Here is an 18,274-nt window from a genome sequence, read left to right as displayed (position 1 = left end):
GAGTGTTTCGATTAAACACATAATTGAATCTAGCTATAAAACTTGAAATCTAGAGGAACCATCTTTCTTCCAACTCATTTAAATCACACTTTTTACTCGTTAATTTAGTTCTTTCACATAATCAAACAAACCGATTTCTCAATTCAGTAACAGTTAATCAATACTTAGCATAATAACGCTTTCCACAATCCTCCTCTGGTTCGATATCCGACTTACTCTAGCTACTAGTTTATTTCGGTTTTTGCATGTCACTAACGACAGACATCAAAATGGCGCCGTTTCCGGGGAGGCGTGCGCAAAGTGCTTAGTGTTAAGTTCTTGTTAGTTAAATATACAAAAAATCCAAAAATAGTGTCTTTTTAGTTTGTTCTGTTTTGTTCGGATTTACGCGAGGTTTTCTTGTTTTTGTTTGTGCAGGTGATCTAGGAAGTGTATGCATCACACTCGGAATTCCAGGAAGTCATCACCATTGGTGTTCGACCTAGAGATCGAGAGAACAGTAAAGCATACCAAACGAGTACTACATCGTGAGAACAAGATTCTACAATCACCTATACCAACATCTAAAACAATGGAGAACTTAGCAACAACGGAGAAACAACCCGCAACTTCACAAACGCAACAATTCTCGCCAACACCTATCCAACCTTCACCAAACACTACCATACCACCACCACCACCACCACAGTCTACACAGCCTACTTCTACATCTCCAATACCGTCATTCTCAACCTTTTTCCCAAACCTTGATAACATTCAACCAACTTCTACCCAAGCAACATCTCTTCCACACCCAACTACGACCCAGACTGTTAATTTACAGCAGTCGTCTCCTTACGTTAGAATCATTCCTGATGACACTCCATTGAGTCAAACTCAAGCACCTAATGCAACATCAATTCCGCCAGCCGTCTGACAAGTTATTTCACAGCAAAGTCAGCCAATGCCAAATCTTTATAGATCAACCATCTATGATCAAGGAAATAACTCAGGAGATTTTGATGATGGCTATGAGGAATATGATAACTACATGGGTCAAAACGAGAGACAAGTGGTTAACACGGGTAACTATGAGAGGCAAACAGTCGGATTGGGTGCGGCCGAGAGAGTCAATCAAGGGAACGTAGGGTATCAACAATATGTGCAACCAACGCCAATACAACAACAGATACCACAAATATTATCAACCTGACCCACTCAATCAGCAGCCTGCTCCGAGAAGGCCGGTGGTGGACATTCCATTACCACCACCAGTACCTCAGATGCAGCGTCAAGCAAGACCGCTACCACGAAACTTACACCGACCGGTGATTTTACCAGAAGGAATTCCACTACGAAATAATCAAGGTCCAGTTCGAGGCATAGAGAGCCACTTCAGGCCTGCTATAGTTAACAACCCATCACCGGTTGTGATCCCGCAATTACAAGGGGGCGGTCATTCGAAGTACGAACACAATCAATATCCAGCTTGCCTAAGTTTCATGGTCACGCACATGAAGAACCATATCTACACATTTCTGCATATGATGCATGTTGATGATGTGAAATTGGTACTTTTCCAATTCACACTTGAAGACAAAGCACAACAATGGTTTCATTCGCTACCGTCAGCTTCGATCTTCACATGGGGCGAAATGCAGCAACAGTTTTAAGATGAGTTCTATACTCATTTGCGTACTAACAATTCAAGGAAGGATATTCGAGCGTTTCGACAACAACCCGGTGAGTTATTTCACGAAGTGTTCAATCGTTTCAAAATGATGCTCAAGAACTGTCCACATCATGAGATATATCTGTGGGAGCTTATTAATACATTCCACGAAGGCCTAACAGATGAAGATGCCAGGGATGTAAATTCAATATCCAATGGTACTTTTGGAATGAATTACGAAGAAGATGATTGGGAATATTTGGAAAGAACCGCAAGGGCGTCAAAGCGCAAGGCTCAATCTTCTAGAAGTACACGACAATCGGTAGTGAGAGCGGTGGACAATCCACCAGATTTTAGTAGACAATACCCGTTGTGCGGTCATTATGGGGATATAGGGCACACCGCTGATCAGTGCCCTAATATAATTGGTAAGCAGGATGATGTGAATATGCTGCAAAGTAGTGGGATCAGGTATTCGTGTTCCCAAGGCAACAATCAGTATTACCAGCCCCGAAATCAAAATAACTATCAGAGGGAAAATAACATCGGTTATCAAAGGAACTACCAGCAAGGTAATGGTCAGGTGAATAATGATATGATGGAGATGTTGAAAGCAATTCAACTTGATTTACAAAATCAAAGGCTTGAATTGAAAAATTTTGCTCAAAAGGAGGAGATGCGAGATAAAGCCCGTTCAATCATTAACCACACAAATGGCCCAACTTGCAACCGATGTGAAGGAGCTGAAGCAGCAACAAGGGAAACTGCCAAGTGATACTCAACCAAACCCCAAGAATCCACGGAGCACATTGATCAGTGGGGTAAATCCAGTTCCTAATAATACTTGTTATGATAATGGTTTTTCTGCTTCGAATGTGATTGCAGGTCTACATGAAGCGGTTGTGGAAGAAAGTGGAATCGATTTGGGGGAGCCGGTTGTCTCCATCGGAGTTGGGAAGTTCAAAATCCACAAGGCATTGTTGGACTATGGAGCAGGAGTGAGCGTGTTACCTGGTAGCTTGTATGACCAGTATGACTTCGGTCCGCTACAAACGTGTGATAGCATGGCCATGTTCGCAGATGCGAGTTTGAAACGACCACGGGGGGTTGTGAAGAATGTGGTCATCCAACTTGGCAATTTTTACTACCCGGTTGATTTTATGGTGGTCGATTATGCACCATCGCTTACACACGAGCAGCCACAGGTAGTTTTGGGTCGCCCATTCCTATATACCGCGAACGCCCAGATTGATTGTCGAAGCGGAATGGTCACCATGAGCTATAAGAATCGTAAGTTGTACTTTAATGTGTTTTTAAAAACTATTTCTTACGATCCTGTTAATGATGCTTGTCACACAGTTGCTACTAATGAACATGATTCAAGTGTGACAAGGGACAGGTTAGAGGCGAGTGGATATCGGGTGAAGAAGTCAAGTGTGAGAAGGCCATTTGGCGGAGGAAAACCACCTGATGGTGGGTTTGGATGGGGTAATGAAACTGTAGTTAACCCCAACCGAAGTGAAACGGTGACCCTCCCTAAAAATTGGATGCATATGTGTGGAGAGACATGGGAGGGAAAACGTGCAGCTGAACCACCTTGAACATCAGGTACGGTCTGGCTGAAGACCTAAAACTTAGCGCTCTCGGGAGGCAGCCCGAGGATGTAGAGTAGTGTACCTTGTTTTGTGCTGTTTTGTTTTGGTGTTGTGTTTGTGTTTTGACAGGTTCTTGATTCTATCTTCACGGATGCAATAATTCAAGTGTGGGGATGTTTCGCAACATCCCCGGTAAGATATCAAAGAATTGATGGAATGCGTCTATTCTGGTTAAAGCACAACAACAGCATCACTACATACACGCATGATCAGGTGCATGTGTTTATCTATCTTACCTTATTTTTGGTGTGTTTTGTTGTTTTTGGTGGTGTGAAACTTTGTTTTGTTTAGGGGATGTGTTTTGTTTGTTTTGTTATGAGTTAGCCGCTCATTTAGGATAGTTGGTTTGTTTTCCCGGGCTTATATTTTAAAAGCACCATACATTGGGGACAATGTATCCCAAGTGTGGGGATGGGGGAGCCTGGGAAGGGATTTGTGGATAAAGCTTGAAGAGATTGAAATGTGATTGAAATCCATGAAAATTGGTAAAAATTGAAAATTTTGAAAATTTTAAAATTTTTCATTGCCTTAAACAAGCTAATTGGATACGAAAACCTAAAGTTTCAATCACTAATAGGCTTCTTACCGGTAGTAAGCTAGATTAGTCCCTTGTCATGGTTATCCCTTTAAGTTTCATGAGAGTAAGTTCGACAAGTGTTTTATAGGAAATGAGTTAAAAAGAGATGTCTATCTAGGGGTAACATGTTTTAATTGCATATGCTACATGTCGTCAACCTTTTTACCTTTTCTTGGTGAGATCTTGAGCCTGTAGACGGATAGGATACATCATATGATGAATTCGTTTGTTGAGTGCAGGCTACGTGTTATTCTGTGTTAGAACTTGTGTGATTCGATGCATGCTGAGACTGGGGGTTTGACATGTGCACATAGATGATAAAGGCATTAGGATTTCCCTGTTACACCCTTTTGTGTTTGTGTTTCGTTCGTGTTATTCACCAATTTCCCTTAGTAGCCCTGTTGAGCCTAAATACCTTTTGTTTGTTCGTCCATTATGTATTGTGAAAAACCGACCGTGATAATATTGCTATGAAAAAGAAAAGAAATGAAAAAGAAATGAAAAAAATAGAAAAATATGTGAAAAAAAAAAGAAAAGAACAAAAACAGAAGTATTGTGAATATCGTCTATGTTCTTGGGTAGAAACCAACCCAAAAGTATAAGTTGTGTTTGAATAAAGTATCACGGTTTGGTTATTGTTTGTGAGCCAATTAGGAAAGAAAAAGAATCTAGAAATATATTCCTACCTTTACCTTAAGCCCAAAACCCGAAAGTCCTTTTGATATGTGCCATGTTAGATGATACAGTGGAGGTGTGATTGTCATACAAGCCTATGATTACAGGATTTCATGTTTGCTTTTTGAGTGTTTATATACTAGCACATTACACGCTAGTCCAGATATTAGCCCGAGAGGAGAGTACATTGTGAGGGGTGTGCAGCATGTGTCCAATTGTAAACATGTTAGTTTTAGATAGACAAGTCTTAAGTTTTTAAAAGTGCATCATTTACTTGTCAAACTGTCAATCTCGATTGTGTCAGTCTATGGGATGGGTATGACTTGGGACTGAACAGGTTGAACCGGTTAGGAAGTTTAGAGGTGTTGTTGCTATGGTGACTAGTTCTAGTTGGTTTGCTTGGGGACAAGCAAAGGCAAGTGTGGGAATGTGATGGAGAGGGTGAAACCCGAGCTTTAGAGTGGTTAATTATCATGTTTTATGTGTATTTGATGTGTTTACTTGCTTAGAATGAAGTAACTATTAGATTTTGGTGATTTGTAGGTAAAACACATAAATCGGTGCATTTACGATGGTTTAAGATGAAGTTGTGAGCTTTGGATGGGATATTGCAGTTCGGGGATGAATATTGAAGTTGTTCTGGTGATATGAAGGTTCACGAGTGAAAGGAGTATGCAAGAACAAAGTTCAGGGACCATTTGGTACTTAATTGGAAGTTGCTTTGTGCCTTAATATGCACAGAAACACTATACCATAGGCTACAGTGTACACCGTGACCCACAGTTCAGGACATCTGTTCATCAGCAACACTACACTGTGACCCCCAGCATACACCGTGACCCCCAATTCAAGGTCCCTGTGGTGCACAGTAACATTACACCATGACCCACGGTTGGGAACCGTGGCCCCCAGTTCAGAACCTCTGTTAGCGCAGCAAAGGTAGACCTTGACCCAAAGTGTGGGACCGTGAGCCACGGAACTGCGTCAACATCATGGCAGCATTGGGTGACTTATTTTGGAGCATCACGTGCACTGGAGACCAAGGGGATTGATTCATTTATCAATTGGCAACATCATATCAATTCAATACACACATTGACTTTGGCGATGCATCTTGGACTTGTTGAGACTAAAGTGGGCCGACATAAGGGACACACAAGTCAACAAGCATCACTTTTGGGGCCTTGGGGAGAAGTAATTAAAAACACGTGAAAGTGGGCTTTGTGTGCACTTGAGAGGTTTGGAGAGGAAATTAATTAACTATCATCACACTTGGGCCGAGAGGTGCACTGGAGAAATAATATCATCACAATATCACGTAAAGGTTTTTGGGGTCTTTGGGGGTCTTTGGGGGATCGAGCACATCATCATAATCATCATCGGTTTTGACGGCTGTTGTGGTTGACTTCTTGGAACAACATTAACAACATCAGGAACATCATCATTAGTATCATATGAGCCATCATCACGACATCAGCAAACATCATCATCATTGACATCGAATTAATTTTTGGGGGAACGAAATTCTTAATTATTATTATCTTTATTATATTATAATGAGGATGATGATTTTAGTTATTATTGAAGCCCTTGAAGATCATTCAACCAACATGAGCGGCTAGTCGTTTTATGGTTTCCTCCGGATGGAGGGTTTTGTAAGTTAGATAATTTTATGTGTTTGTGACAATCGTATAACTCGGTAATCTAAGCATTCGATGCTTTTCACCTTGATTTGATTTATTGGTTGTAAACAATTGCATTTATTTAAACCTTAATTTCTAAGCGTTCAGTTCCCGAGAGTTCTAGTAATTGGGATATATTTGACATGGGGTTAGGGTTTGTAATTGTAATTGATAATCATTCGATAACCTCTCGTTATGTATTGACCGAAGTACTTAGTCGTTGGTTATCACAATTGATGAATTAGGTTAAACACTTATGTCTATGTAAGTGTTTCGATTAAACACATAATTGAATCTAGCTATAAAACTTGAAATCTGGAGGAACCATCTTTCTTCCTACTGATTTAAATCACACTTTTTACTCGTTAATTTAGTTCTTTCACATAATCAAACAAACCGATTTCTCAATTCAGTAACAGTTAATCAATACTTAGCATAATAACGCTTTCCACAATCCTCCTCTGGTTCGATATCCGACTTACTCTAGCTACTAGTTTATTTCGGTTTTTGCATGTCACTAACGACAGACATCAGTTCCTAAGTCTACTCATGTTTGGGTCCTAGGAAGGTTATAGACTAGGTTTAAGGCATGCTAATAACCTAATTTCCTATAACCAGTGCTCTGATACCTATCAGTAACACCCAATCGCGTAATACAACAACACGCGGCGGAAATATCGGGGAGTCACGTTACAAATTGCTCACAACTACTGGTACTAAATTGTTTCAATATCATTAACATTGTTTTACAAACAAAGAATACATGTAATTGTTCTTTTATTTTAGAAGCCTAAGGCCCGTATGCAGTCCTATGCGTTGCATGCTTGAACAGTCGAAAACCTGAAACATATGTGAAAAATAGTCAGCATAAAAATGTTGACGAATACATAAGTTTTATTAGCCAAGTACATGGCAAAACATTTGGTATTGCAATACTTTAAGTCTTTAACAGCTACGGAAGCTGTCAATCGAAAATAAATCTTGAAGCCAAAGAATGGAAAAATTTAGTATTGCAATAAATAATCTTAATTGTGAAAACTCGTGATAAAATAGGTTTGTATATGGCAATATGATTATTACTAAGTCATTTTATGCCTTACATCTTAATCTCGTTTAAAGCATCGTAAAAACTCGTTAATATGTTATTAGAAATCCAATCGAAGATTAATAATAACTGTTTTGAAATAAATCAAAACTAATGTAAGTATTATATAAATCAAATCAATGAGTCATGATAATACTTCATATATCTTTCTAAGAAACTAACATATAAAAATATGGGAAATTCTACGAAGATTTCGATACTCGAATATTGAAACAATCATACACAAAATCCTAAAGTGATCTAGATAACGCTACAAGAATAATAAAATAAGAACACTTATATATAGTAAGTACCAGCGGCGTATCCACCATGTTCTTATTTTATTACACCCGTTTCGTTATCTAAATCACAACTACCACATAAACACATAATCGCCAACTTGTTCCATCTCGTAAACATGCATTAAAGTACACAATGAATCCAAACAAGGGCTCCAATATTAGTACTCTAAACAACCCATATAGGTCTAGCTATGAAGATAGATAGATACTACAGGGATCAGGTTCTCGTTGCCTTGTCTAATCTAACATGCATTAAAGTACACACTGAGTCCAAACATGGGCTCCAATATTAGTACTCTAAACATCCCATATAGGTCTAGCTATGAAGTGTTAGTGCATTCGTCTGTCGACTTCGTCTTGTATCGAGTCTTGTATTTAGATAGATAGATCAGGGCACGTTGTACGAGAAAATGTCAAAAATGTTAAAGTGTATATCTTGCTGAATTGACCTTGATACGCTTGTTTCCGCCTCTCGTATCAAGCAATAACTCTTCTGATCGACTCGTTTGGTCGGCAAATCGATCCTACATGAAGATAGATAGATACTACAGGGATCAGGTTCTTGTCACATCGAATCACTGTATCACAACATCCTACATCCTAATGGTGATTCGGGATAACGCCACGAAAGGTAATATAATAAGCACACTTATATATAGGAAGTACCAGCGGCGTATCCACCATGTGCTTATTGTATTATCTAGTTTCGTTATCTAAATCACCAACAATCTACACACAACCAACCATCGAGTCGCAAAGTACTTCTTAAAAACCTTACTATGAAGATAGGAAGATCTAAGACTGTACCTCAAATATCTTATAAGAATCTAACTATGAAGATAGGTAGATCACTTAAGGATTCAGATAAACTTCGCATTTGCATAATCAGAATAATACACATAAAAGCACTTAGTGAACACATATATGCCATACATTTTGAAAACCAATCGATTACACATATGAATCACCCCAAAACATTTGAAAACGGTAAAAGAGGGGAACTATGTACTCTCCTGGGATTGCATATAGTTCCGGTTCAAAGGATATAACAAAGCTCAAAAGACCAAGAGTTCAAGTGTTGAAGCGGTTCCTAGGGTAATGGATACTATGTTTGCGAATCGACACCTAAATCGGAAGATCGGGTAGAATGAGGTCTTGTAAATCGGATGAGTATTGGAACTCATGTGATATGGTTTAACAAAGCCTACATTCTAAATCGGAACCTATCCTAAGTGCTTACGACCCATTACGACCCATTAAGGTTGCTAATGCTACTTTAACGCGTCGTTTGCGCAAAAGCGCGTTCGGACCGCCTAACTAGTCCTATGACAAGTATTATATGCCTCAACATATCTAATTAGGTTATATAATCAGTTTAGATGTCAAGACATGTGTTACATATGCTTAAAATGAAATTATGCGCAAAAGGGCATTTTGGTCATTTTCCTAAGGCATATAAACTACTTACCATATGATTAACTACACGAAGTGACCATAAGGTATAACCTCGGAAGGTTATTCCCTATACAACTATGGTCACAATATATGTTTGGTCGGATCCTAATGATCGACCAAACCTTGTCGGGTTCAGAAGTCTAAGCAGTTGTTTAGACCGCTTATCTTACGAGCCTATACAAGCACTAAACTAAAAGTGACGAGTTAAACATGTTAAAACATGTTTAACGAAGTTAGAAAACAAGTTTGATATCAAAACAAAGGGTTTTGATACCCAAGAATAGTTTGGTTGCAAAATACGCATAAACGCGCATTTTGACCGAAACTATGACTCGTCACTATGCCTAAATAACGTGGTAATCAGTAGGTATAGTCACAAAGGACTATGACCGTCGTGATTACGCTCACGTTGCGAAGTTCAAACGAACTTCGTGTTGACCAAAGACTGGTCAATAAAGAAAGTCAAACATTGTTTGACTTTTACGCTTGAAAAGTAATAAAAGCACGAAATAAACTTACAGAGGGTCCAAGCTAGGAAGTTTTGATCTAAAGATTACTCAGGTATGAAGTATACGCTCCAACTTAGAGCAAAAATCAGATCAAAGTATGAGAAACCAAAGAAACCAAGTGGGTATTTATAGGATTTCAAGAACCGTTAGAATCGTTTCTCATAATCCGTGCTTGAATCTTGGCCATACATGTGGGCACAATGTTTTCAAAACCATGGGAACATGAAATACCATCAAATGGTATTGCAAATCTATGATTAAAACCATCAAAAATAGGTTGGAAAGCCAGATTCAATGTTTCTGATCTAGGCTGCTGACGCAGGCCGCGTAAGAATAAGCTTAGGCTTATGCCCCAGGCCTAGCAAGTTTCACAGATTTACAATTTTAGTCCCTGAATGCCCAAAACTTGGAGATATAGATCGATGTCGTATGGGTGGATGCTATTTGCTCATAATCTTCCTTATCATCATGGAGTCCAAAATAGCATTTACACTGGGATCGGTCTCTTCTTCTCATCCAATCCTTCTTCAAGAACAAAGAACACAAAATGACATATGACTGTCATTAGTCTCTTTATCTTGAAGATTTGTCCATCTCATGCAGCAAAACCTTATTGAGTTACCCCCCTTAAGTAACAATCCATTCAGTGAAACTTCACGCAGAATAATACCGAATATCCAAGAAACGATGTTTGCCATCTTTGATTTTTTTTAACTTTTTTGGCGTTTACCAGTGAGTGGTATTTAGAAAACATGACGTTTGTTTTTTGGTGTGATCAATGGAAAGGTGCTGAGACGTTTCTCTTTATAGGATGTCTTTGGCGCGTAGTTTAGGTGGGATATTATTATAATAAATGCAATTAATAAAGTAACCGTCGTTTCAGTTACTCTTTGTATTTACTCTTTTGTTCAGCTTTATCTGTTAAGTCTGTAACACATCTCATCTTTCAAGTTTGGCGTTTTATATTTAATGGCTTTTTGCAGGCCAAGATGATAAAAGACGCTAACTAAAACACAGAAAAAACTACAGAGGAAAAAATAGTTTTTATTATTTGGTATTTTATATTTAATGGCGTTTATGTAAGAAACGATGTTTACCCTTTTACTCTTAATGAAACATGTTCCAAGTAATAAAATTCATGTTATTTACGAAAACGCCACTGCGCCAATCTTGTCCATAAATTGTTTTGATCTGACGATCCATAAGCGTTTTCACCGTTCTCACACTTTTTACCGTTTTCCCTAAATCACACTTGTGACCCGGCTGACAACATCGTACCGAATCAAATCCCGTATCAAGTCGTATCAAGGTCACATCTCCTTTTGTCTGGAAAAGAACCCTAAACGTCGCGCTTTGACTAAAGCGCAGCGCTTCAAGGGGCGTAGAAATAAGGATGCGTATGTGAATATCATGTTCCTTATTAAATTTCGTATATGTTGTTTTTTTTTTTTTTGAACGGCAAATTTGGATCACTGACAGACCACTGGAGTATCATCGTGCCACCAGCAGAACCACCCGATCATATCCATCTCCACTATACACCAATTCAGGAGGAAACCCAATAAATCTGGGAAAACCCCCTTTGTGGGAATCGAACTCATGACCTAATGGTCATAAGCCTTATCCCACCACCAAGATACCACTAGGCTATAATGCCATGGGTAAATTTCGTATATGTTGTTCATCTTATTTATTGAAACAAAACGCTCTTGGTTGTGTTATTATCGCAAAAGTTATACTTACGTGTGATCATAATGATGTGTATAAACGATTAAATATACAAGAAATGCAAACAATTAAAAAAACTAAATGTGTATTCAATTGTTGATTTAAATATACAAGTAAAGCAGACGATTAAAAAAAACTAAATGTCCATTCAACTGTTGTTGATTACAGATTTGTAAAGAGTTTTTTTGTCACTACCAAATTAATAAATAGTCATTTTCTCTTTGGTTTAGCCGCTATGAATTGATACAAGACAAAATTACTAATTAAATGTCGAAAATAAAAGATGAAAAACTAATTATACTTTTTATTAAAATATTACGTATCATTTATTAGTTTAATCTGGAAAAAGGGTACTCTTACATATAATAACTCGTTTAAATATTAACCTCTTCGTACATTTGAAAAACTTCACTTTCATAAACTCTTTCAGTTTAGCAATCTTTATTTCACATAAACTTGTTTATGAATTTACATCAAGATACTTGGTAAACATGCAACAAGCTGCACTGCTACCGTTTTTGAATAGCAATCTTTATTTCACATAAACTTGTTTATAAACTCTTTAAAATAAAAAAAAATAATGGAAAATTAAAGAAGACTTGTGGAACTACCAACTACCTGTAGGCTCGCTTATTATTACAAAGAAAGTATTATATTATATAAGAAATTCTTTATGAGGAATAGAACTTGGTCTCAATCGGGTCTTTGTTAATCAAATAGATGCAAAATCAAGGGACTTCTTTCCATCAAGAGACTTTTCAAAGTAGTTTTTCAAGTACTCTCCATATATGACCTCCTTATATCGAGCCACCCCGTCACGAGCCACCAGCTCAGGAAACGGTCCAATTCTTGTTGTGGGCAGTGGTGCGATGAATCTTGGGACCGACACTCTTGACTCGACGTCCGTGGTTCTCACTCTGTGTTCTGCACTTTTGTACCTTCCATTGCTTAAAATCTAACATAAACACATCAAAAGACTAAGTTAACGACTAATTGTTCATCATTTTTGGTAAGGAAGATTAGTTTTTGCATGTCATCTAAGTGTCTAACCTGTAGTGAATCACCAACATTAATAACCAAAGCACCATGCATGGGTGGAATCTCAACCCACACCTCATTTCCCGGTAGTGCATTTTGATCACCTTTTTTCACGTATAATCCACCAATTCCATCTTGTAGAAGCACTGTGAGAATGCCTGCATCTGAGTGGCTCCCCACGCCAACGGTTAGGTCCGGGTTAGGACATGCTGGATAGAAGTTCAGGTTCACCAAGTTAAAACCCGTAAGTTCCTGGAGTCGTGAGTCGTCTAGTTTTACCCCGAGGTCCCCGATGAGTGCTTGTAGTAGCTTTTGCGCCATCTCCGACGAGGTCTTTATGAACTCGAGGACTACCTCCCTACGTACGGATCATACAAACACTAAATAATTAGATGATGCAATTCCAACCCACACCTAAAAGCATCTGGATGTTGTCACATAAGTAATCAGACTAAATTAGCAAGATTTTACAGCTAGTGGTTTTGGATTCTTAGAATTTTTTTTATGTGTAGCTACTAATTTACGAATTGATGTGTTTGCATGTGGTTTTTGGATTATTTAGGTTTCTAGGGAGTGCTACTTTCATAAGGGGACTCACTGTGTTAGATCTATTTAGACTCCCACTTATAGAAACAAAAAAAAATCTCAAAAACCACCTACAAACACTTTTACAAAACCCTAAACCACCTACACATAAAAAAAAAATAATAAAATAATAAAAAAAACCTTTGGATATTCTTACTTGCAGTCATTAGGCCAAGACTCACGAGCATCTGCATCATTGGTATAAATCATGCCAAGAAAGTCTTTCCACTCTAAAGCCTTCTCATTCTCAGGAATAAAGCTAGTACCATACTTGACCAGGGGACTAGGGCTAACTTCCTTGAGATACACAGCCTTCTTCTCCGCTGGTTGACCGAAAAACTGGTGCGCTGTAACTTTAAGCGAGTCCAACACTTCCAACGGCACACCATGGTTAACCACCTGGAAGAACCCTAGAGTTTCAGATGCATGGACAATGGCCTTCACCACTTGTTCATGCTTGGGACCATCAAGCTCAGATAGATCAATGGTCACGTTTTCGAGTGAACCGGCAACCTCTTGCTTGTTGATTCGGAGGTCTGGTGGTTGGATGTAACGACCCGGTACCTCAGTAAGGCCCAAGTCCACCAGACCTTTGACACCATTGCCTTCTTTCACGACAAAGTTCAAGAGTGAGTTATCATCATTAAAGTAGCTGGGAGCCATTTCAAAGTTGCAATTAATTGGTAAGTTTCTTATACTTCCTGAGTGTCCCAAACAGGCAATATATATAGCCATATCTGGACACTATTCAGGGGCCGCCACTTGTATATATTTTCAACATTTGTGAGATACGAGTCATGGTCAGGGAACGCCACTTGAATATATATTCAACATTTGTGAGATACGAGTCGCATTTTGTTTCTGGCCAGGTTAATAAAATACGGTAATTTGGAAGATCACCCGATCGACTTTAACTCATATATAACGTTATTTCATTGTCTTCAAAGATTTAGGAATAGGTAAGAGTTTTTTTTATTAAGTGCATGAATTTGAATAAACACACCTCTTTCATAATAAAGAAGTCATTTTTCTATTAAGCATTCTCTGATCTCATGTAAACATTATATATAACTATAATTGAGCACCCCATGTTGCGGAGAGGGTGAACACCAATGTCATACTACTACCAGCGACCATTAAAACTGAAGTTACGGCGTATTAATGCGAAAATATTAAACCGAAACGCATAACATATAAAAGACTAACTAAGTTGATCTAGGACCCTCGTGCTAGATGAACCTGTCAAACGGGAAAAAATAGACGATGTAAAAACGTTTAACCACACACGCACGTTGTGCCGTGTTAACTCGCAAAATTTAGAACGGAACGTCAAACGAAAATTTTGCGAAAAATGAAAATTATAAAGGATCAAAGTTTTGGGGTTAAATTGCAAAAGATGAAAAGTTTTGGGGTTAAAAGTAAAAAAAAGTCAAATAGCTTTGGTTTAAAACTAAAGAATTAAATGGTTTTGGTAAAAATAAAAAATTATTTTTTTTAAAACTCACAAAGCATAAGTTACAACATTCAGTACTTGAAAATGTTGCAAATTATTGTATTAGATAATAGATAATAGGTAATAGGTATATTGTTAAAGTTATTAATGCACTCCACGTATATATAGAAAAAATGATTAATGTTTAAAAATGTTTGTAAGAAATTGTAACACCCCAAAAATATTAAATTATATATATGTGTATACATGTATTAATTAATTATATTAATAATAAATTTGCGAAAAATAAAACTAGGGATATTTAACCTAGTTAATTTTATGTATTTAAATGATCAAGAATCAAGGGATTCTAACCTATTTTACAAGTCTTAAGTACTTCTTTGATCAAAAGGAGTTGAATATGAGACAAAGACGTTGGCTAGAGACGGTGAAGGATTACGATTGTGAAATTCCCTATCATCCCGGAAAAGCCAACGTAGTGGCGGATGCATTAAGTCGAAAAGAAGAATATTCCCCCATTTTAATGCGGTCAATGTAATTAGTAGTAATGATGTCTGTAAAATGCAACATATAAATAACATCAAATGAGGCATAAAACTAACCCTTTTTTAGTACTAGTGTTGGAAAAAGTGTGCTTTTGTCTTCCTTTTGTATTATCAGGATTAAATGAGCGCAAATGAACAAAAGAAGCAAAAATACAGCCAAATCTAACATAAATACAAGAAAGGAATAAACGTGGCATGCCCGACCCTTCGACAACATCTTCCCAAGCAAAAACAAGAGATCAGAAGGCTGAACACGCCCCGTGCCCAGTGGACACAGGGGCGTGCCCAATTGTCTGCAGAAAAGACAAAGTTGTAGAAGCTTCAATTTCCCAACACGGCGACGTGCCCAGCTCAACACGGCCGTGTTCAATGCTAAGATTCGCAGAATCCAAGCAAATCTTGATAGTACAGATACGCTTCTGAACACGGGGACGTGCCCAGTGGACATGGGGGCGTGGTAAACTAATGCAGACAAACTGCAATTAATGAAGAAAGAGAAAGTGGATGGACACGGGGCCGTGCCCAATGGACACGGGGCCGTGTTCGGGCTTCTATGCAGGCTATAAATAGAGGTGCTTGGTTCACTTCAAAAGCATCCCTTGGCAAACCACCTCTCTCCCACTTCACCCACACTCCACCACCATCACAACACCCTCATCCACCACCATCATCCATCATAGAGTGTGTGTAGTAGTCTCGGGATCCAAGATTGATAGTAAGAGTTCTTGACAATCAAAGGCCATGTTTGCCTAAGTCTCTTACATCACTTGGTGAATACAAGCATTTAGTGTAATACTTTTGTTTTTTAATCTTTTCGCACTTTTTATTTGGTTTGTATTAATGACTTTAATAACTAGTTTCTTATGTTGAAGGTGAAACTTCCTTATCATTTGTCTGTGGTGTCTTGGCGTTATTTTACTGTCTATATAAAATAAAATATTTACACCATTCATATCTCTACGGTCTATATAGAGATATGTTGACTACTTGGTCGGGGGTTAAGGGACTGGTTTGGTAAGGTTCTTGCCTTGTTCAGTGTATAGATCCTGCAAGGACCTAGTTCAAGCTTACTAGGACCTCCTTCAATACCCACTGGTATTGGATAGCGGGGGTGCGAATGGCTTGATCCCCTCATATGTAAACTACTATTAATACATTAACCCGGCTACTTGGGATTGTATCCCTGCTGACTCAAACCACTTAGCCGAGGGTAACGTCACCTTCAAAAGAGGGGTCTACCACATTACACATTAATAACTTAATATCTTTCAATAATCCAACCCTTTAGGATTGTATCCTTGCTGACTCAAACTACTAGGTTGAGGGTAACGTCACCTTCAAATGAGGGGCCTACTACTATAACTAAGATAATCTGTTAAAAAGTGCAAAAGTACGGAAAACCATTAAAGGTTACACTAAAGGCGAGTCGGATCCAAGTGATTCATCTTGTCTATCTGTTTTTATTTTATTTTTATTTTCAGCATTTTTAGTTTTTATTTTCATACTTTAAAAACCTTTTTCTAAACTTTTGATTTCATTAGACGTTGAGGATAAACGGGTACTAAAAGCTCTTGTGTCCTTGGACGACCTCGGTATCTTACCAACGCTATACTACGCTCACGATGGGTGCACTTGCCCATATGTTTGTTTAGTGTTAGTAAAATATCGTGTTTTATAAATTTAAAACTTGACTAAAGTGTTAAAAAGGGCTAAAAATATACATAAAATTATATAACGCTACACACGCATCAATTTTTTGGCGCCGTTGCCGGGGATACAAGGATTTTAAGAAAGTTAGGAATCAATGGCCTAATCGTTTTTCTTATTTTTCTGTTTTTTTAGGATTTTTTCTTAAATTTTCAGCTTCTGCAGACTGCAGCACGGGGCCGTGCCTGTTCGGACACGGGCCACACCCAGCATTGTTACTGGTAGTTTTTATTTTTCGAGTTACAGAGAGCTGAACACGGGGCCGTGTTGGTGCAGCACGGGGCTGTGTCGAGCTCTCCAGTAACAGGGATTCGGAAAATAATCACCGTAACTCCGACCACAGGCCGTGTTCATCTGAGCACGGGGCCGTGTTGAAACTTCTTACCAACGTTCTTTTTGTTTATTCGCAAGACTTGGAACCCAGGCGCCACACCTGAACTTTCTACGCAGTGTATGAGCTCCAGTTCCAGCAGGGACATAAAAAAACCTCTAGACGAACCCAAACGCTTTCTAAGAAAAAGCCTTAAAGCTAAAATCCAAGAGAAAGTTTCGGGGGACCCACTTCCAATGGCGGATCAACGTACCCTCATGGATTACCTACGACCCACTGTAGGTAATCTTGGCGCCGCTATCAATGCATCGAATGTCGATGCCAACAACTTCGAACTTCGGCCACATTTGATCCAAATGCTCCAAAACTCCGCAACTTTCCACGGGCTTGCTGACGAAGATCCCCATTTACATATTACCAACTTTTTGGAAATATGTGATACTTTTCGGATCAATGAAGCATCAAATGACGCCATCCGCCTACGAATGTTTCCATTTTCACTAAAAGACCGAGCTAAGGCTTGGCTTAATACCCTCCTAGTTGGTTCGGTAAACACCTGGGATGAACTAGCCCAAAAGTTTCTATGTAAATATTTCTCTCCTGCTAAAACGGCTAAATTAATGACTGAAATTAATACATATTCACAAGAGGACGGGGAATCCTTATATGAAACTTGGGAAAGGTTCAAGGAGCTATTAAGAAAGTGTCCTCATCATGTTCTTGCGGTATGGTAACAAGTATCCACTTTCTACAATGGGTTGCCGCCACACACAAGACAAACACTTGACTCTAGCTCCGGGGGAATTTTAGGTAATCGTCGCCCAAATGAAATCTATAATCAAATTGAGGAAATTGCTCAAACCAATTTTCAGTGGCACACTCCCCGAGGCACAAATCTATTGCCCCGGGCGCCCATAAGGTTGACGAAAGCACCTCTTTGCAAGCCCAAATCGAGGCCCTTTTTTCGAAAATAAAAAAGTTAGAAATGGCAAAAACAGCCTCGGTTATGGCTTGTGAAGGGTGTGGTGGGCCACATGAAAATTGGAGTTGTATGAAAGAAATGGATAATCAAATAGAAACGGTAAACTACATTGATAATAGACCTAGGCCGTCAGGTCCTCCAACGGGTACCTACAACCAAGGATGGCGTAACCACCCTAACCTCGGTTGGAGAGAACCCGGCAGTAGTAGTAACCAACCAAATCAAAACCAACGAACAAACTTTCAACAACCAAGAAACAAGTCGCAAAATTTCTCTCAACAACAACAAGGAGGACGAGAGAGGCTTGAAGATACT

At 38.7% G+C, this 18,274-nt stretch overlaps 2 protein-coding genes and 1 non-coding gene across 3 annotated transcripts; 1 reads left to right on the top strand and 2 right to left on the bottom strand.

Annotated features, from left to right (window-relative positions):
• The first annotated feature begins 571 nt into the window (after nucleotides 1-571).
• Nucleotides 572-916, top strand: LOC110876064 (uncharacterized protein PB18E9.04c-like). Its single transcript, XM_022124242.1, has one exon. It carries the CDS (start codon nucleotides 572-574, stop codon nucleotides 914-916), a length of 345 nt encoding a protein of 114 aa, XP_021979934.1.
• Nucleotides 917-11,730: 10,814 nt separating this feature from the next.
• LOC110878125 (scopoletin 8-hydroxylase) lies at nucleotides 11,731-13,659 on the bottom strand. The gene is made up of 3 exons (XM_022126383.2): nucleotides 13,099-13,659; nucleotides 12,369-12,714; nucleotides 11,731-12,273 (listed from the first exon to the last, which is right to left on the bottom strand). The coding sequence occupies exons 1-3, from the start codon at nucleotides 13,602-13,604 to the stop codon at nucleotides 12,031-12,033; spliced, it is 1,095 nt and encodes a 364-aa protein (XP_021982075.1). The 5' UTR covers nucleotides 13,605-13,659; the 3' UTR covers nucleotides 11,731-12,030.
• A 3,932-nt stretch (nucleotides 13,660-17,591) lies between these two features.
• LOC118492614 lies at nucleotides 17,592-17,698 on the bottom strand. The gene has a single exon (XR_004894619.1). It is a non-coding gene; the product is annotated as a small nucleolar RNA R71 (small nucleolar RNA).
• Between the last annotated feature and the right edge of the window lie 576 nt (nucleotides 17,699-18,274).

This window comes from Helianthus annuus, chromosome 5 (genome assembly GCF_002127325.2).
Source record: "Helianthus annuus cultivar XRQ/B chromosome 5, HanXRQr2.0-SUNRISE, whole genome shotgun sequence".
Classification (NCBI taxonomy): domain Eukaryota; kingdom Viridiplantae; phylum Streptophyta; class Magnoliopsida; order Asterales; family Asteraceae; genus Helianthus; species Helianthus annuus.
Note: the sequence above shows the minus strand (reverse complement) of the source record. Positions and strands in the feature narration are given on the sequence as shown.